This window comes from Scyliorhinus canicula, chromosome 4 (assembly GCF_902713615.1).
Source record: "Scyliorhinus canicula chromosome 4, sScyCan1.1, whole genome shotgun sequence".
Taxonomy (NCBI): Eukaryota; Metazoa; Chordata; class Chondrichthyes; order Carcharhiniformes; family Scyliorhinidae; genus Scyliorhinus; species Scyliorhinus canicula.
Window position 1 is genome coordinate 965,279 of NC_052149.1, and position 20,558 is coordinate 985,836.

General features: G+C 55.5%; 1 protein-coding gene across 1 annotated transcript in view; it reads right to left on the reverse strand.

Moving 5' to 3' along the window:
• The window catches only part of col11a1a (collagen, type XI, alpha 1a), a 493,146-nt gene that overhangs the window by 234,114 nt on the left and 238,474 nt on the right, over nt 1–20,558 (reverse strand). Inside the window, exons 32-34 of the mRNA XM_038793410.1 lie at nt 10,542–10,586; nt 2,395–2,448; nt 2,241–2,285 (exon numbers count right to left, since the gene is read on the reverse strand). Coding sequence (XP_038649338.1) covers nt 2,241–2,285; nt 2,395–2,448; nt 10,542–10,586 — 144 coding nt within the window. The remainder of the gene's footprint in view (nt 1–2,240; nt 2,286–2,394; nt 2,449–10,541; nt 10,587–20,558) is intronic.

The window sequence follows — 20,558 nt, forward strand, 5'->3', positions numbered from 1 at the left end:
TCTGTACCAGGACACCCAGATCCCTCTGTACCCGGACACTCGGATCCCTATGTACCAGGACACCCAGATCCCTCTGTACCCGGACACCCAGATCGCTCCGTACCAGGACACCCAGATCCCTTTGTGCACAGGACACCCAGATCCTTCTGTACCAGGACACCCAGATCCCTCTGTACCAGGACACCCAGATCCCTCTGTGCACAGGACAACCAGATCCTTCTGTACCAGGACACCCAGATCGCTCCGTACCAGGACACCCAGATCCCTCTGCACCAGGACACCCAGATCGCTCCGTACCAGGACACCCAGATCCCTATGTACCAGGACACCCAGATCCCTCTGTACCCAGGCACCCAGATACCTCTGTACCAGGGCACCCGGATCCCTCTGTACCCGGACACTCGGATCCCTCTGTAGCAGGACACCCAGATCCCTCTGTACCAGGACACCCAGATCCCTCTGTGCACAGGACACCCAGATCCTTCTGTACCAGGACACCCAGATCCCTCTGTACCAGGACACCCAGATCCTTCTGTACCAGGACACCCAGATCCCTCTGTACCAGGACACCCAGATCCTTCTGTACCAGGACACCCAGGTCCCTCTGTACCAGGACACCCAGGTCCCTCTGTACCAGGACACCCAGGTCCCTCTGTACCAGGACACCCAGGTCCCTCTGTACCAGGACACCCAGGTCCCTCTGTACCAGGACACCCAGAATCCTCTGTACCAGGACACCCAGATCCCTCTTTACCAGGACACCCAGATCCCTCTGTACCAGGACACCCAGATCCCTCTGTACCAGGACACCCAGATCCCTCTGTACCAGGACACCCAGATCCCTCTGTACCAGGACACCCAGATCCCTCTGTACACGGACACCCAGATCCCTCTGTACACGGACACCCAGATCCCTCTGTACCCAGACCCCTCTGTACTAGGACACCCAGATCCCTCTGTACCAGGACACCCAGATCCCTCTGTACCAGGACACCCAGACCCCTCTGTACTAGGACACCCAGTTCTCTCTGCACACAGGACTCCCAGATCCCTCTGTACCAGGACACCCAGATCCCTCTGTACCCGGACACTCGGATCCCTATGTACCAGGACACCCAGATCCCTATGTACCCGGACACCCAGATCGCTCCGTACCAGGACACCCAGATCCCTCTGTACCAGGACACCCAGATCCTTCTGTACCAGGACACCCTGATCCCTCTGTACACAGGACAACCAGATCCCTCTGTACCAGGACACCCAGATCCCTCTGTACACAGGGCACCCAGATCCCTCTGTACCAGGACACCCAGATCCCTCTGTACCAGGACACCCAGATCCCTCTGTACCAGGACACCCAGATCCCTCTGTACCAGGACACCCAGATCCCTCTGTACCAGGACACCCAGATCCCTCTGTACCAGGACACCCAGATCCCTCTGTACCAGGACACCCAGATCCCTCTGTACCAGGACACCCAGATCCCTCTGTACACAGGGCACCCAGATCCCTCTGTACCAGGACACCCAGATCCCTCTGTACCAGGACTCCCAGACCCCTCTGTACTAGGACACCCAGATCCCTCTGTACAAGGCACCCAGATTCCTCTGTACAAGGCACCCAGATCCCTCTGTCCCAGGACACCCAGACCCCTCTGTCCCAGGACACCCAGACCCCTCTGTACTAGGACACCCAGATCTCTCTGTACACAGGACACCCAGATTCCTCTGTACAAGGCACCCAGATTCCTCTGTACAAGGCACCCAGATCCCTCTGTACCCGGACACCCAGACCCCTCTGTACTAGGACACCCAGATCCCTCTGTACACAGGACACCCAGATCCCGCTGTATGGCGGGGGCTTCTGCAATTCGCAGCGCCGGAATGATTTCACCCAACCTTGGGTCGCATGGTCAGGTGAGATAGGAGCGGCTTCACTTTAAGGTCAGAGACTAAGGCCGGGGTGGAAATCCAACTCATTTTCTGCTGATTTTCAAATCTTGTCCAATCTTCTGGCCTGTTACACTTTCTCTTTCAATGTGAAAATTAACAAGAAATTAATTGGAAGCTCCCTCGGCCAAGATAGCCGACCATCCCTCCGGCTCGGAGTTTCACACTCACCCTCTCACAGAGTGGTTAGCCCAATTAGAACCATTCCCTAAACTTCTCATCTTTGCTCTTTGACCTGGGATTATCTCTCATGGTGACTCTTCCTCATCATGTGGACACACAAGTGCTTACCCTTTCCCCAGATGTTCCAGGCGGCCCATCATTGCCAGATGTTCCCTGTGGACAGACAGACAAAGATCTGTAAACCTTCCCATCAAAGCATTTGATCACGGATTCGGTACTCTGTGTTATTGGTGTGATATGTCAGATATCAGGAATTTTGTACCTTTGCTCCTGGTTTTCCTGTGGGTCCTCTCGGACCACGGCCTCCTCGCGGACCCTAGGAAACAGACACAAAGTGAAGTTTGCGCAGGAGATTTGAAATAACAAAACTGAAATAGTTGAGACAGTTTTCCTGTTCCCAGATGTCGACTTTCTCAACACTCTCTGTTACTGAAGGGTAAATAATCCGACAAATACACAGAGAGCGAGAGAAACCACAGCTTGTTGGAGGATTTATCCTCAACCTCATTCTGAGTTTTGACATTTATCTGGATTTTCCCATTGATTAAACCCGCTGCAGAAATTTAGGGCTGGAAACTATCAGCATAAGGAACCTTTAAGGAAGAGATTCATGTGCCTGCCGCTCAATCTGTCCATTCTGGACAGGAATCATCTGAACTTTCTTCTTTCTCATTCAAACAGTTAGTCAATTGTTCTATAAGATTTATAATGCTAATATTTTTAATTTGCTCCTACTTTTCCATTTTGTCTCTTTTATTTTCTTCAAGTAGAACATAGAACATGAAACATTACAGCGCAGTACGGGCCCTTCGGCCCTCAATGTTGCGCCGACCCGTGAAACCAAGTAATTCTTTCTTTCCCGCTCTTTATTTCTCTTTCTGGACCCAATTTGCCCCATTTCCATCTTTGTCATTCAGGTTTCTTTCACAGTCCTTAAATCTCATTGGTTATTGAGATGGACATATTTCCCATTGCTCACTCAAGTCCCAGGAACTGGAGAAGCTGGGATTGTTCCCCTTGGAGCAGAGAAGGTTCAGAGGAGATTGAATCGAGGTGTTCAAAATCAGCAAGAGTTTTGATGGAGTAAATGAGGAGAAAGTGTTTCAGTGACAGGAGGGAGGGTAACCAGAGGGACACAGATTGAAGAGAATGGGTAAAAGAAGCAGAGGGGGAGATTCTGTTTTTGGAGAATAGCCAATGCTGTTCCTTTGTTGAAGATGGGTAACAAGGATAATCCAGGAAGTTACAGGCCAGTGAGCCTTACGTCAGTGGTAGGGAAATTATTGGAGAGGATTCTTCAAACCAGGATTTACTCCCACTTGGAAATAAGGGGAAGCATTGGAAAGGGTGCAAAGGAGATTTACCAGGATGCTGCCTGGATTGGAGGGTAGGTTTTATGAGGAAAGGTTGAGGGAGCTAGGGCTTTTCTCTTTGGAGCGGAGGAGGATAAGAGACGACTTAATAGAGGTTTATAAGATGATGAGGGAGATAGATAGAGTGGATGTTCATAGACTATTTCCTCGGGCAGATGTATCTGTTACAAGGGGGCATAACTATAAGGTTCAGGGTGGGAGATATAGGAGGGATGTCCGAGGTAGGTTCTTTACTCAGAGAGTGGTTAGGGTGTGGAATGGACTGCCTGCTGTGATAGTGGAGTCGGACACTTTAGGAACTTTCAAGCGGTTATTGGATAGGCACATGGAGCAGACCAGAATGATAGGGAGTATGAAATGAAATGAATGAAAATCGCTTATTGTCACGAGTAGGCTTCAATGAAGTTACTGTGAAAAGCCCCTAGTCGCCACATTCCAGCGCCTGTCCGGGGAGGCTGGTACAGGAATCGAACCGTGCTGCTGGCGTGCCTTGGTCTGCTTTAAAAGCCAGCGATTTAGCCTGGTGAGCTAAACCAGGTAAACTAGGTGGGGCTGTTTGGCACACTGGGCTAAATCGCTGGCTTTGAAAGCAGACCAAGATAGGCCAGCAGCACGGTTCGATTCCCGTAACAGCCTCCCCGAACAGGCGCCGGAATGTGGCGACTAGGGGCTTTTCACAGTAACTTCATTGAAGCCTACTCGTGACAATAAGCGATTTTCATTTGAACTTAGTTTCAGACTAGTTTGGCATAACATCGTAGGCCGAAGGGCCTGTACTGTGCTGTACAGTTAAAAAAAAAGTGGATGTATTAGAGAGAGACAGCATGATACCCAAGTTTTTCGAGGAAGTGATGACGATGATTGATGAAGGTATGGCACTGTCTTCAGGTGATGTCCCAGAGGACTGGAGAATAGCCAATGTTATTCCTTTGTTTAAGAAGGGTAGCAAGGATAATCCAGGGAACTACAGGCCGGTGAGCCTTACGTCAGTGGTAGGGAAATTACTGGGTAGAATTCTTTGAGACAGGATCTATTCCCATTTGGAAGCAAGTGGACCTATTACTGAGAGGCATCATGGTTTTGTGAAGGGGAGGTCGTGTCTCACTAACTTGTTAGAGTTTCTCGAGGAGGTCACAAAGATGATTGATGCAGGTAGGGCAGTGGATGGTGTCTATTGTGGACTTCAGTAAGGCCTTTGACAAAGTCCCTCAAGGCAGACTGGTACAGACGGTGAAGTCACACAGGATCAGGGGTGAGCTGGCAAGATGGATACAGAACTGGCTAGGTCATAGAAGGCAGAGAGTAGCAATGGAAGGGTGCTTTTCTAATTGGAGGGCTGTGACTAGTGGTGTTCCGCAGGGATCAGTGCTGGGATCTTTGCTGTTCGTAGTCTATATAAATGATTTGGAGGAAAATGTAACTGGTCTGATTAGTAAGTTTGGAAATGACACAAAAGTTGGTGGAATTGCGGATAGCAATGAGGAAATGAAATGAAAATCGCTTATTGTCACGAGTAGGCTTCAATGAAGTTACTGTGAAAAGCCCCTAGTCGCCACATTCCGGCGCCTGTCCAGGGAGGCTGGTACGGGAATAGAACAGTGCTGCTGGCCTGCCTTGGTCTGCTTTAAAAGCCAGTGACTTAGCTCAGTGAGCTAAACCAGGACTGTCAGAGGATACAGCAGGATTTAGATCGTTTGGAGACTTGGGCAGAGAGATGGCAGATGGAGTTTAATCCGGACAATTGTGAGGTAATGCATTTTGGAACGTCGGTGGAGAGGTGGTCAAGAAGGCATACGGCATGCTTGCTGTCAGCATTGGCCGCTCAATACTGAGGGAGTGCCGCACTGTCAGAGGGTCAATTAGGGATGGGCAATAATAACTCACACAGACATGCTCAAATCCCATCAATGAATAAAAACAAAACCATTATTTTGTTCTCTAACCCTTAGCTAATGAGATACCCAGTTACCTCTAACCATTAATCCCACTTGTTTTCATTTTCTCAATATTGTTACAATCTGGTTTTATTTAAATGGTAACGTTAAATGTTAACCGTACAAAGATGTGAATTTGGAGCCGGAGTAGGCCATTCAGCCCCTCGACTGACTTCCGCCATTCAATGAGAATAGGCCAATCAGATTCTGGCCTCAAGTTCAGATTCCACTAATGCCCAACACCGTTTGACTCCAATCGAACAAATTCGCCTTTAACGTATTCGCTGCTCTGCCTCCAGTGTTGCTGCAATGTGTCAGCGTGCTTCTGAGTTACTTCAGAGTACTCTGAGAGTACACTGAGAGTACACTGAGAGTACGCTGAGAGTACGCTGAGAGTACGCTGAGAGTACACTGAGAGTACGCTGAGAGTACGCTGAGAGTACGCTGAGAGTACGCTGAGAGTATACTGAGAGTATACTGAGAGTACGCAGAGAGTATACTGAGAGTACGCTGAGAGTACGCTGAGAGTACGCTGAGAGTACTCTGAGAGTACGCTGAGAGTACGCTGAGAGTACGCTGAGAGTATACTGAGAGTACACTGAGAGTACGCTGAGAGTACGCACCGAGCACGCTGAGAGTACACTGAGAGTACGCTGAGAGTACGCAGAGAGTACGCAGAGAGTACGCAGAGAGTACGCAGAGAGTACGCAGAGAGTACGCAGAGAGTACGCAGAGAGTACGCTGAGAGTACGCTGAGAGTACGCACCGAGCACGCTGAGAGTACACTGAGAGTACGCTGAGAGTATGCTGAGAGTATACTGAGAGTATGCTGAGAGTATACTGAGAGTACGCTGAGAGTACGCTGAGAGTACGCTGAGAGTACGCTGAGAGTACGCTGAGAGTACGCTGAGAGTACGCTGAGAGTACGCTGAGAGTACGCTGAGAGTACGCTGAGAGTACGCTGAGAGTACGCTGAGAGTATGCTGAGAGTACGCTGAGAGTACGCTGAGAGTACGCTGAGAGTACGCTGAGAGTACACTGAGAGTATACTGAGAGTACGCACCGAGCACGTTCAGAGTACGCTGAGAGTACGCTGAGAGTACGCTGAGAGTACGCTGAGAGTACGCTGAGAGTACGCTGAGGGTACGCTGAGGGTACGCTGAGGGTACGCTGAGAGTACGCTGAGAGTACGCTCCGAGTACGCTGAGAGTACGCTGAGAGTACGCTGAGAGTACGCTCCGAGTACGCTCCGAGTACGCTGAGAGTACGCTGAGAGTACGCTGAGAGTACGCTGAGAGTACGCTGAGAGTACGCTGAGAGTACGCTGAGAGTACGCTGAGAGTACGCTGAGAGTATACTGAGAGTACGCTGAGAGTATACTGAGAGTATACTGAGTATACTGAGAGTACGCTGAGAGTACGCTGAGAGTACTCTGAGAGTACGCTGAGAGTATACTGAGAGTATACTGAGAGTACGCACCGAGCACGTTCAGAGTACGCTGAGAGTACGCTGAGAGTACGCTGAGAGTACGCTGAGAGTACGCTGAGAGTACGCTGAGAGTACGCTGAGAGTACGCTGAGGGTACGCTGAGGGTACGCTGAGAGTACGCTGAGAGTACGCTCCGAGTACGCTCCGAGTACGCTGAGAGTACGCTGAGAGTACGCTGAGAGTACGCTGAGAGTACGCTGAGAGTACGCTGAGAGTACGCTGAGAGTACACTGAGAGTACGCTGAGAGTACGCTGAGAGTACGCTGAGAGTACGCTGAGAGTACGCTGAGAGTACGCTCCGAGTACGCTGAGAGTACGCTCCGAGTACGCTGAGAGTACACTGAGAGTACACTGAGAGTACGCTGAGAGTACGCTGAGAGTACACTGAGAGTATACTGAGAGTACGCTGAGAGTACGCTGAGAGTACGCTGAGAGTACACTGAGAGTACGCTGAGAGTACGCTGAGAGTACGCTGAGAGTACGCTGAGAGTACACTGAGAGTATACTGAGAGTACGCTGAGAGTATACTGAGAGTACGCTGAGAGTACGCTGAGAGTACGCTGAGAGTACGCTGAGAGTACGCTGAGAGTACGCTGAGAGTACGCACCGAGTACGCTGAGAGTACGTTGAGAGTACGCTCCGAGTACGCTGAGAGTACGCTGAGAGTACGCTGAGGGTACGCTGAGAGTACGCTGAGAGTACGCTGAGAGTACGCTGAGAGTACGCTGAGAGTACGCTGAGAGTACGCTGAGAGTACGCTGAGAGTACGCTTAGAGTACGCTCCGAGTACGCTCCGAGTACGCTCCGAGTACGCTCCGAGTACGCTCCGAGTACGCTCCGAGTACGCTCCGAGTACGCTCCGAGTACGCTCCGAGTACGCTCCGAGTACGCTCCGAGTACGCTCCGAGTACGGAGAGTACCTGAGATTACACTGAGAGTACGCTGAGAGTATACTGAGAGTACGCTGAGAGTACGCTGAGAGTACACTGAGAGTACGCTGAGAGTACGCTGAGAGTATACTGAGAGTACGCTGAGAGTACGCTGAGAGTACACTGAGAGTACGCTGAGAGTATGCTGAGAGTACGCTGAGAGTACACACCGAGTACGCTGAGAGTATACTGAGAGTATGCTGAGAGTACGCTGAGAGTATACTGAGAGTACGCTGAGAGTACGCTGAGAGTACGCTGAGAGTACGCTGAGAGTATACTGAGAGTACGCTGAGAGTACGCTGAGAGTACGCTGAGAGTACGCTGAGAGTACGCTGAGAGTACGCTGAGAGTACGCTCCGAGTACGCTGAGAGTACACTGAGAGTACACTGAGAGTATGCTGAGAGTACGCTGAGAGTACGCTGAGAGTACGCTGAGAGTACGCTGAGAGTACGCTGAGAGTACACTGAGAGTACGCTGAGAGTACGCTCCGAGTACGCTGAGAGTACACTGAGAGTACACTGAGAGTATGCTGAGAGTATGCTGAGAGTACGCTGAGAGTACACTGAGAGTATGCTGAGAGTACGCTGAGAGTACGCTGAGAGTACGCTGAGAGTACGCTGAGAGTACGCTGAGAGTACGCTGAGAGTACGCTGAGAGTACGCTCCGAGTACGCTCCGAGTACGCTCCGAGTACGCTCCGAGTACGCTCCGAGTACGCTCCGAGTACGCTCCGAGTACGCTCCGAGTACGCTGAGAGTACACTGAGAGTACACTGAGAGTACGCTGAGAGTACGCTGAGAGTATACTGAGAGTACGCTGAGAGTACGCTGAGAGTACACTGAGAGTACGCTGAGAGTACGCTGAGAGTACGCTGAGAGTACGCTCCGAGTACGCTGAGAGTACACTGAGAGTACACTGAGAGTACGCTGAGAGTACACTGAGAGTACACTGAGAGTACGCTGAGAGTATGCTGAGAGTACGCTGAGAGTACGCTGAGAGTACGCTGAGAGTATACTGAGAGTACGCTGAGAGTACGCTGAGAGTACACTGAGAGTACGCTGAGAGTATGCTGAGAGTACGCTGAGAGTACGCTGAGAGTACGCTCCGAGTACGCTGAGAGTACACTGAGAGTACACTGAGAGTACGCTGAGAGTACGCTGAGAGTATACTGAGAGTACGCTGAGAGTACGCTGAGAGTACACTGAGAGTATACTGAGAGTATGCTGAGAGTACGCTGAGAGTACGCTGAGAGTACGCTGAGAGTACGCTGAGAGTACGCTGAGAGTACGCTGAGAGTACGCTCCGAGTACGCTCCGAGTACGCTCCGAGTACGCTCCGAGTACGCTCCGAGTACGCTGAGAGTACGCTGAGAGTACGCTGAGAGTACGCTGAGAGTACGCTGAGAGTACGCTCCGAGTACGCTCCGAGTACGCTCCGAGTACGCTCCGAGTACGCTCCGAGTACGCTGAGAGTACGCTGAGAGTACGCTGAGAGTACGCTCCGAGTACGCTGAGAGTACGCTGAGAGTACGCTGAGAGTACGCTCCGAGTACGCTCCGAGTACGCTCCGAGTACGCTCCGAGTACGCTCCAAGCACGCTCCCAGCACGCTCCGAGTACGCTCCGAGCACGCTCCGAGTACGCTCCAAGCACGCTCCCAGCACGCTCCGAGTACGCTCCGGGTACGCTCCGAGTACGCTCCGAGTACGCTGAGAGTACGCTGAGAGTACGCTCCGAGTACGCTCCGAGTACGCTCCGAGTACGCTCCGAGTACGCTCCGAGTACGCTCCGAGTACGCTCCGAGTACGCTCCGAGTACGCTCCGAGTACGCTGAGAGTACGCTGAGAGTACGCTGAGAGTACGCTCCGAGTACGCTGAGAGTACGCTGAGAGTACGCTGAGAGTACGCTCCGAGTACGCTCCGAGTACGCTCCGAGTACGCTCCGAGTACGCTCCGAGTACGCTCCGAGTACGCTCCGAGTACGCTCCGAGTACGCTCCAAGCACGCTCCCAGCACGCTCCGAGTACGCTCCAAGCACGCTCCCAGCACGCTCCGAGTACGCTCCGAGCACGCTCCGAGTACGCTCCAAGCACGCTCCCAGCACGCTCCGAGTACGCTCCGAGTACGCTCCGACCACGCTCCCAGCACGCTCCGAGTACGCTCCGAGCACGCTCCAAGCACGCTCCAAGCACGCTCCCAGCACGCTCCGAGTACGCTCCGAGCACGCTCCGAGCACGCTCCAAGCACGCTCCCAGCACGCTCCGAGTACGCTCCGAGCACGCTCCGAGCACGCTCCGAGTACGCTCCGAGTACGATCCGAGTACGCTCCGAGCACGCTCCGAGCAAGCTCCGAGCACGCTCCGAGTACGCTCCGAGTACGATCCGAGTACGCTCCGACCACGCTCCCAGCACGCTCCGAGCACGCTCCGAGCACGCTCCCAGCACGCTCCCAGCACGCTCCCAGCACGCTCCCAGCACGTTCCGAGTACGCTCCGAGTACGCTCCGAGTACGATCCGAGCACGATCCGAGCACGATCCGAGCACGCTCCGAGCACGCTCCGAGTACGCTCCGAGTACGCTCCGAGCACGCTCCGAGCACGCTCCGAGCACGCTCCGAGCACGCTCCGAGTACGCTCCGAGTACGCTCCGAGTACGCTCCCAGCACGCTCCGAGTAACAGAAACTTACTGTGGGGCCTCGTTGTCCCCTCGGTCCGGATTTCCCAGGAACGCCCTGCAGGAATAAACAAAACAGGAGTCAGGAGATTGGAGAGATGCATCAATATCCATTCAACCAATCACCAATTCAAAACATCACCCACTTTCCCAGCCTCAGGACAGAAGCTCAATGAGCAGCAAGTTTACCTCAAATCAACAACAGAGACCTGAATCGGTAAAGACCACTGACAATCCCTGAGACAGTGCCGCACTGTCAGAGGGTCAGTACTGAGGGAGTGCTGCACTGTCAGAGAGTCAGTACTGAGGGAGTGCCGCATTGTCAGAGGGTCAGTGCTGAGGGAGCGCTGCACTGTCAGAGGGTCAGTACTGAGGGAGTGCTGCACTGTCAGAGGGTCAGTACTGAGGGAGTGCCGCATTGTCAGAGGGTCAGTACTGAGGGAGTGCTGCACTGCCAGAGGGTCAGTACTGAGGGAGTGCCGCACTGTCAGAGGGTCAGTACTGAGGGAGTGCAGCACTGTCAGAGGGTTAGTACTGAGGGAGTGCTGCACTGCCAGAGGGTCAGTACTGAGGGAGTGCCGCACTGTCAGAGGGTCAGTACTGAGGGAGTGCAGCACTGTCAGAGGGTTAGTACTGAGGGAGTGCCGCACTGTCAGAGGGTCAGTACTGAGAGAGTGCTGCACTGTCAGAGGGTCAGTACTGAGGGAGTGCCGCACTGTCAGAGGGTCAGTACTGAGGGAGTGCCGCACTGTCAGAGGGTCAGTACTGAGGGAGTGCTGCACTGTCAGAGGGTCAGTACTGAGGGAGTGCTGCACTGTCAGAGGGTCAGTACTGAGGGAGTGCCGCACTGTCAGAGGGTTAGTACTGAGGGAGTGCTGCACTGTCAGAGGGTCAGTACTGAGGGAGTGCTGCACTGTCAGAGGGTCAGTACTGAGGGAGTGCTGCACTGCCAGAGGGTCAGTACTGAGGGAGTGCCGCACTGTCAGAGGAGTCAGTACTGAGAGAGTGCTGCACTGTCAGAGGGTCAGTACTGAGGGAGTGCCGCATTGTCAGAGGGTCAGTACTGAGGGAGTGCTGCACTGTCAGAGGGTCAGTACTGAGGGAGTGCTGCACTGTCAGAGGGTCAGTACTGAGGGAGCGCTGCACTGTCAGAGGGTCAGTACTGAGGGAGCGCTGCACTGTCAGAGGGTCAGTACTGAGGGAGTGCCGCATTGTCAGAGGGTCAGTACTGAGGGAGTGCGCACTGTCAGAGGGTCAGTACTGAGGGAATGCCGCACTGTCAGAGGGTGAGTACTGAGGGAGTGCCGCACTGTCAGAGGGTCAGTACTGAGGGAGTGCTGCGCTGTCAGAGGGTCAGTACTGAGGGAGTGCCGCATTGTCAGAAGGTCAGTACTGAGGGAGCGCTGCACTGTCAGAGGGTCAGTACTGAGGGAGTGCTGCACTGTCAGAGGGTCAGTACCGAGGGAGTGCTGCACTGTCAGAGGGTCAGTACTGAGGGGGGCTGCACTGTCAGAGGGTCAGTACTAAGGGAGTGCTGCACTGTGAGAGGGCCAGTACTGAGGGAGTGCTGCACTGTCAGAGGGTCAGTACTGAGGGAGTGCTGCTCTGTCAGAGGGTCAGTGCTGAGGGAGTGCTGCACTGTCAGAGGGTCAGTACTGAGGGAGTGCCGCACTGTCGGAGGGTCAGTACTGAGGGAGTGCCGCACTGTCAGAGGGTCAGTACTGAGGGAGCGCTGCACTGTCAGAGGGTCAGTACTGAGGGAGTTCTGCACCGGCGGAGGGTCAGTACTGAGGGAGTGCTGCACTGTCGGAGGGTCAGTACTGAGGGAGTGCTGCATTGTCAGAGGGTCAGTACTGAGGGAGTGCTGCATTGTCAGAGGGTCAGTACTGAGGGAGTGCCGCACTGTCAGAGGGTCAGTACTGAGGGAGTGCCGCACTGTCAGAGGGTCAGTACTGAGGGAGTGCTGCACTGTCAGAGGGTCAGTACTGAGGGAGTGCTGCACTGCCAGAGGGTCAGTACTGAGGGAGTGCCGCACTGTCAGAGGGTCAGTACTGAGGGAGTGCCGCACTGTCAGAGGGTCAGTGCTGAGGGAGTGCCGCACTGTCAGAGGGTCAGTACTGAGGGAGTGCCGCACTGTCAGACGGTCAGTACTGAGGGAGTGCCGCACTGTCAGAGGGTCAGTACTGAGGGAGTGCCGCACTGTCAGAGGGCCAGTACTGAGGGAGTGCTGCACTGTCAGAGGGTCAGTACTGAGGGAGTGCCGCAGTCAGAGGGTCAGTACTGAGGGAGTGCTGCACTGTCAGAGGGTCAGTACTGAGGGAGTGCTGCACTGTCAGAGGGTCAGTACTGAGGGAGTTCTGCACTGTCAGAGGGTCAGTACTGAGGGAGTGCCGCACTGTCAGAGGGTCAGTACTGAGGGAGTGCCGCACTGTCAGAGTGTCAGTACTGAGGGAGTGCCTCACTGTCAGAGGGTCAGTACTGAGGGGGTGCTGCACTGTCAGAGGGTCAGTACTGAGGGAGTGCTGCACTGTCAGAGGGTCAGTACTGAGGGAGTGCCGCACTGTCAGAGGGTCAGTACTGAGGGAGTGCTGCGCTGTCAGAGGGTCAGTACTGAGGGAGTGCCGCATTGTCAGAGGGTCAGTACTGAGGGAGCGCTGCACTGTCAGAGGGTCAGTACTGAGGGAGTGCTGCACTGTCAGAGGGTCAGTACTGAGGGAGCGCTGCACTGTCAGAGGGTCAGTACTGAGGGAGTGCCGCACTGTCAGTGGGTCAGTACTGAGGGAGTGCTGCACTGTCAGAGGGTCAGTACTGAGGGGGGCTGCACTGTCAGAGGGTCAGTACTGAGGGAGTGCTGCACTGTCAGAGGGCCAGTACTGAGGGAGTGCTGCACTGTCAGAGGGTCAGTACTGAGGGAGTGCTGCTCTGTCAGAGGGTCAGTACTGAGGGAGTGCTGCACTGTCAGAGGGTCAGTACTGAGGGAGTGCTGCACTGTCAGAGGGTCAGTACTGAGGGAGTGCTGCACTGTCAGAGGGTCAGTACTGAGGGAGTGCCGCACTGTCAGAGTGTCAGTACTGAGGGAGTGCCTCACTGTCAGTGGGTCAGTACTGAGGGGGTGCTGCACTGTCAGAGGGTCAGTACTGAGGGAGTGCTGCACTGTCAGAGGGTCAGTACTGAAGGAGTGCCGCACTGTCAGAGGGTCAGTACTGAGGGAGTGCTGCACTGTCAGAGGGTTAGTACTGAGGGAGTGCTGCACTGCCAGAGGGTCAGTACTGAGGGAGTGCCGCACTGTCAGAGGGTCAGTACTGAGGGAGTGCAGCACTGTCAGAGGGTTAGTACTGAGGGAGTGCCGCACTGTCAGAGGATCAGTACTGAGAGAGTGCTGCACTGTCAGAGGGTCAGTACTGAGGGAGTGCCGCACTGTCAGAGGGTCAGTACTGAGGGAGTGCCGCACTGTCAGAGGGTCAGTACTGAGGGAGTGCTGCACTGTCAGAGGGTCAGTACTGAGGGAGTGCTGCACTGTCAGAGGGTCAGTACTGAGGGAGTGCCGCACTGTCAGAGGGTTAGTACTGAGGGAGTGCTGCACTGTCAGAGGGTCAGTACTGAGGGAGTGCTGCACTGTCAGAGGGTCAGTACTGAGGGAGTGCTGCACTGCCAGAGGGTCAGTACTGAGGGAGTGCCGCACTGTCAGAGAGTCAGTACTGAGAGAGTGCTGCACTGTCAGAGGGTCAGTACTGAGGGAGTGCCGCATTGTCAGAGGGTCAGTACTGAGGGAGTGCTGCACTGTCAGAGGGTCAGTACTGAGGGAGTGCTGCACTGTCAGAGGGTCAGTACTGAGGGAGCGCTGCACTGTCAGAGGGTCAGTACTGAGGGATCGCTGCACTGTCAGAGGGTCAGTACTGAGGGAGTGCCGCATTGTCAGAGGGTCAGTACTGAGGGAGTGCGCACTGTCAGAGGGTCAGTACTGAGGGAATGCCGCACTGTCAGAGGGTGAGTACTGAGGGAGTGCCGCACTGTCAGAGGGTCAGTACTGAGGGAGTGCTGCGCTGTCAGAGGGTCAGTACTGAGGGAGTGCCGCACTGTCAGAAGGTCAGTACTGAGGGAGCGCTGCACTGTCAGAGGGTCAGTACTGAGGGAGTGCTGCACTGTCAGAGGGTCAGTACCGAGGGAGTGCTGCACTGTCAGAGGGTCAGTACTGAGGGGGGGCTGCACTGTCAGAGGGTCAGTACTAAGGGAGTGCTGCACTGTCAGAGGGCCAGTACTGAGGGAGTGCTGCACTGTCAGAGGGCCAGTACTGAGGGAGTGCTGCACTGTCAGAGGGTCAGTACTGAGGGAGTGCTGCTCTGTCAGAGGGTCAGTGCTGAGGGAGTGCTGCACTGTCAGAGGGTCAGTACTGAGGGAGTGCCGCACTGTCAGAGAGTCAGTACTGAGAGAGTGCTGCACTGTCAGAGGGTCAGTACTGAGGGAGCGCTGCACTGTCAGAGGGTCAGTACTGAGGGAGTGCTGCACTGTCAGAGTGTCAGTACTGAGGGAGTGCCTCACTGTCAGTGGGTCAGTACTGAGGGGGTGCTGCACTGTCAGAGGGTCAGTACTGAGGGAGTGCTGCACTGTCAGAGGGTCAGTACTGAAGGAGTGCCGCACTGTCAGAGGGTCAGTACTGAGGGAGTGCTGCACTGTCAGAGGGTTAGTACTGAGGGAGTGCTGCACTGCCAGAGGGTCAGTACTGAGGGAGTGCCGCACTGTCAGAGGGTCAGTACTGAGGGAGTGCGCACTGTCAGAGGGTCAGTACTGAGGGAATGCCGCACTGTCAGAGGGTGAGTACTGAGGGAGTGCCGCACTGTCAGAGGGTCAGTACTGAGGGAGTGCTGCGCTGTCAGAGGGTCAGTACTGAGGGAGTGCCGCATTGTCAGAAGGTCAGTACTGAGGGAGCGCTGCACTGTCAGAGGGTCAGTACTGAGGGAGTGCTGCACTGTCAGAGGGTCAGTACCGAGGGAGTGCTGCACTGTCAGAGGGTCAGTACTGAGGGGGGGCTGCACTGTCAGAGGGTCAGTACTAAGGGAGTGCTGCACTGTCAGAGGGCCAGTACTGAGGGAGTGCTGCACTGTCAGAGGGCCAGTACTGAGGGAGTGCTGCACTGTCAGAGGGTCAGTACTGAGGGAGTGCTGCTCTGTCAGAGGGTCAGTGCTGAGGGAGTGCTGCACTGTCAGAGGGTCAGTACTGAGGGAGTGCCGCACTGTCAGAGAGTCAGTACTGAGAGAGTGCTGCACTGTCAGAGGGTCAGTACTGAGGGAGCGCTGCACTGTCAGAGGGTCAGTACTGAGGGAGTGCTGCACTGTCAGAGGGTCAGTACAGAGGGAGTGCTGCACTGTCAGAGGGTCAGTACTGAGGGAGTGCTGCATTGTCAGAGGGTCAGTACTGAGGGAGTGCTGCATTGTCAGAGGGTCAGTACTGAGGGAGTGCGGCACTGTCAGAGGGTCAGTACTGAGGGAGTGCCGCACTGTCAGAGGGTCAGTACTGAGGGAGTGCTGCACTGTCAGAGGGTCAGTACTGAGGGAGTGCTGCACTGCCAGAGGGTCAGTACTGAGGGAGTGCCGCACTGTCAGAGGGTCAGTACTGAGGGAGTGCCGCACTGTCAGAGGGTCAGTGCTGAGGGAGTGCCGCACTGTCAGAGGGTCAGTACTGAGGGAGTGCCGCACTGTCAGACGGTCAGTACTGAGGGAGTGCCGCACTGTCAGAGGGTCAGTACTGAGGGAGTGCCGCACTGTCAGAGGGCCAGTACTGAGGGAGTGCTGCACTGTCAGAGGGTCAGTACTGAGGAGTGCCGCAGTCAGAGGGTCAGTACTGAGGGAGTGCTGCACTGTCAGAGGGTCAGTACTGAGGGAGTGCTGCACTGTCAGAGGGTCAGTACTGAGGGAGTTCTGCACTGTCAGAGGGTCAGTACTGAGGGAGTGCCGCACTGTCAGAGGGTCAGTACTGAGGGAGTGCCGCACTGTCAGAGTGTCAGTACTGAGGGAGTGCCTCACTGTCAGAGGGTCAGTACTGAGGGGGTGCTGCACTGTCAGAGGGTCAGTACTGAGGGAGTGCTGCACTGTCAGAGGGTCAGTACTGAGGGAGTGCCGCACTGTCAGAGGGTCAGTACTGAGGGAGTGCTGCGCTGTCAGAGGGTCAGTACTGAGGGAGTGCCGCATTGTCAGAGGGTCAGTACTGAGGGAGCGCTGCACTGTCAGAGGGTCAGTACTGAGGGAGTGCTGCACTGTCAGAGGGTCAGTACTGAGGGAGCGCTGCACTGTCAGAGGGTCAGTACTGAGGGAGTGCCGCACTGTCAGTGGGTCAGTACTGAGGGAGTGCTGCACTGTCAGAGGGTCAGTACTGAGGGGGGGCTGCACTGTCAGAGGGTCAGTACTGAGGGAGTGCTGCACTGTCAGAGGGCCAGTACTGAGGGAGTGCTGCACTGTCAGAGGGTCAGTACTGAGGGAGTGCTGCTCTGTCAGAGGGTCAGTACTGAGGGAGTGCTGCACTGTCAGAGGGTCAGTACTGAGGGAGTGCTGCACTGTCAGAGGGTCAGTACTGAGGGAGTGCTGCACTGTCAGAGGGTCAGTACTGAGGGAGTGCCGCACTGTCAGAGTGTCAGTACTGAGGGAGTGCCTCACTGTCAGAGGGTCAGTACTGAGGGGGTGCTGCACTGTCAGAGGGTCAGTACTGAGGGAGTGCTGCACTGTCAGAGGGTCAGTACTGAAGGAGTGCCGCACTGTCAGAGGGTCAGTACTGAGGGAGTGCTGCGCTGTCAGAGGGTCAGTACTGAGGGAGTGCCGCATTGTCAGAGGGTCAGTACTGAGGGAGCGCTGCACTGTCAGAGGGTCAGTACTGAGGGAGTGCTGCACTGTCAGAGGGTCCGTACTGAGGGAGCGCTGCACTGTCAGAGGGTCAGTACTGAGGGAGTGCCGCACTGTCAGTGGGTCAGTACTGAGGGAGTGCTGCACTGTCAGAGGGTCAGTACTGAGGGGGGGCTGCACTGTCAGAGGGTCAGTACTGAGGGAGTGCTGCACTGTCAGAGGGTCAGTACTGAGGGAGTGCTGCACTGTCAGAGGGCCAGTACTGAGGGAGTGCTGCACTGTCAGAGGGTCAGTACTGAGGGAGTGCTGCACTGTCAGAGGGTCAGTACTGAGGGAGTGCTGCTCTGTCAGAGGGTCAGTACTGAGGGAGTGCTGCACTGTCAGAGGGTCAGTACTGAGGGAGCGCTGCAACTGTCAGAGGGTCAGTACTGAGGGAGCGCTGCACTGTCAGAGGGTCAGTACTGAGGGAGTGCCGCATTGTCAGAGGGTCAGTACTGAGGGAGTGCGCACTGTCAGAGGGTCAGTACTGAGGGAATGCCGCACTGTCAGAGGGTGAGTACTGAGGGAGTGCCGCACTGTCAGAGGGTCAGTACTGAGGGAGTGCTGCGCTGTCAGAGGGTCAGTACTGAGGGAGTGCCGCATTGTCAGAAGGTCAGTACTGAGGGAGCGCTGCACTGTCAGAGGGTCAGTACTGAGGGAGTGCTGCACTGTCAGAGGGTCAGTACCGAGGGAGTGCTGCACTGTCAGAGGGTCAGTACTGAGGAGGGGCTGCACTGTCAGAGGGTCAGTACTAAGGGAGTGCTGCACTGTCAGAGGGCCAGTACTGAGGGAGTGCTGCACTGTCAGAGGGCCAGTACTGAGGGAGTGCTGCACTTTCAGAGGGTCAGTACTGAGGGAGTGCTGCTCTGTCAGAGGGTCAGTACTGAGGGAGTGCTGCACTGTCAGAGGGTCAGTACTGAGGGAGTGCCGCACTGTCAGAGAGTCAGTACTGAGAGAGTGCTGCACTGTCAGAGGGTCAGTACTGAGGGAGTGCTGCACTGTCAGAGGGTCAGTACTGAGGGAGTGCTGCACTGTCAGAGGGTCAGTACAGAGGGAGTGCTGCACTGTTAGAGGGTCAGTACTGAGGGAGTGCTGCATTGTCAGAGGGTCAGTACTGAGGGAGTGCTGCATTGTCAGAGGGTCAGTACTGAGGGAGTGCGGCACTGTCAGAGGGTCAGTACTGAGGGAGTGCCGCACTGTCAGAGGGTCAGTACTGAGGGAGTGCTGCACTGTCAGAGGGTCAGTACTGAGGGAGTGCTGCACTGCCAGAGGGTCAGTACTGAGGGAGTGCCGCACTGTCAGAGGGTCAGTACTGAGGGAGTGCCGCACTGTCAGAGGGTCAGTGCTGAGGGAGTGCCGCACTGTCAGAGGGTCAGTACTGAGGGAGTGCCGCACTGTCAGACGGTCAGTACTGAGGGAGTGCCGCACTGTCAGAGGGTCAGTACTGAGGGAGTGCCGCACTGTCAGAGGGCCAGTACTGAGGGAGTGCTGCACTGTCAGAGGGTCAGTACTGAGGGAGTGCCGCAGTCAGAGGGTCAGTACTGAGGGAGTGCTGCACTGTCAGAGGGGTCAGTACTGAGGGAGTGCTGCACTGTCAGAGGGTCAGTACTGAGGGAGTGCTGCACTGTCAGAGGGTCAGTACTGAGGAGTGCCGCACTGTCAGAGGGTCAGTACTGAGGGAGTGCCGCACTGTCAGAGTGTCAGTACTGAGGGAGTGCCTCACTGTCAGAGGGTCAGTACTGAGGGGTGCTGCACTGTCAGAGGGTCAGTACTGAGGGAGTGCTGCACTGTCAGAGGGTCAGTACTGAGGGAGTGCCGCACTGTCAGAGGGTCAGTACTGAGGGAGTGCTGCGCTGTCAGAGGGTCAGTACTGAGGGAGTGCCGCATTGTCAGAGGGTCAGTACTGAGGGAGCGCTGCACTGTCAGAGGGTCAGTACTGAGGGAGTGCTGCACTGTCAGAGGGTCAGTACTGAGGGAGCGCTGCACTGTCAGAGGGTCAGTACTGAGGGAGTGCCGCACTGTCAGAGGGTCAGTACTGAGGGAGTGCTGCACTGTCAGAGGGTCAGTACTGAGGGGGGGCTGCACTGTCAGAGGGTCAGTACTGAGGGAGTGCTGCACTGTCAGAGGGCCAGTACTGAGGGAGTGCTGCACTGTCAGAGGGTCAGTACTGAGGGAGTGCTGCTCTGTCAGAGGGTCAGTACTGAGGGAGTGCTGCACTGTCAGAGGGTCAGTACTGAGGGAGTGCTGCACTGTCAGAGGGTCAGTACTGAGGTAGTGCTGCACTGTCAGAGGGTCAGTACTGAGGGAGTGCCGCACTGTCAGAGTGTCAGTACTGAGGGAGTGCCTCACTGTCAGAGGGCAGTACTGAGGGGGTGCTGCACTGTCAGAGGGTCAGTACTGAGGGAGTGCTGCACTGTCAGAGGGTCAGTACTGAGGGAGTGCCGCACTGTCAGAGGGTCAGTACTGAGGGAGTGCTGCGCTGTCAGAGGGTCAGTACTGAGGGAGTGCCGCATTGTCAGAGGGTCAGTACTGAGGGAGCGCTGCACTGTCAGAGGGTCAGTACTGAGGGAGTGCTGCACTGTCAGAGGGTCCGTACTGAGGGAGCGCTGCACTGTCAGAGGGTCAGTACTGAGGGAGTGCCGCACTGTCAGAGGGTCAGTACTGAGGGAGTGCTGCACTGTCAGAGGGTCAGTACTGAGGGGGGGCTGCACTGTCAGAGGGTCAGTACTGAGGGAGTGCTGCACTGTCAGAGGGTCAGTACTGAGGGAGTGCTGCACTGTCAGAGGGTCAGTACTGAGGGAGTGCTGCACTGTCAGAGGGTCAGTACTGAGGGAGTGCTGCACTGTCAGAGGGTCAGTACTGAGGGAGTGCTGCACTGTCAGAGGGTCAGTACTGAGGGAGTGCCGCACTGTCAGAGAGTCAGTACTGAAAGAGTGCTGCACTGTCAGAGGGTCAGTACTGAGGGAGTGCTGCACTGTCAGTGGGTCAGTACTGAGGGAGTGCTGCTCTGTCAGAGGGTCAGTACTGAGGGAGTGCTGCACTGTCAGAGGGTCAGTACTGAGGGAGTGCCGCACTGTCAGAGAGGTCAGTACTGAGAGAAGTGCTGCACTGTCAGAGGGTCAGTACTGAGGGAGTGCCGCACTGTCAGAGGGTCAGTACTG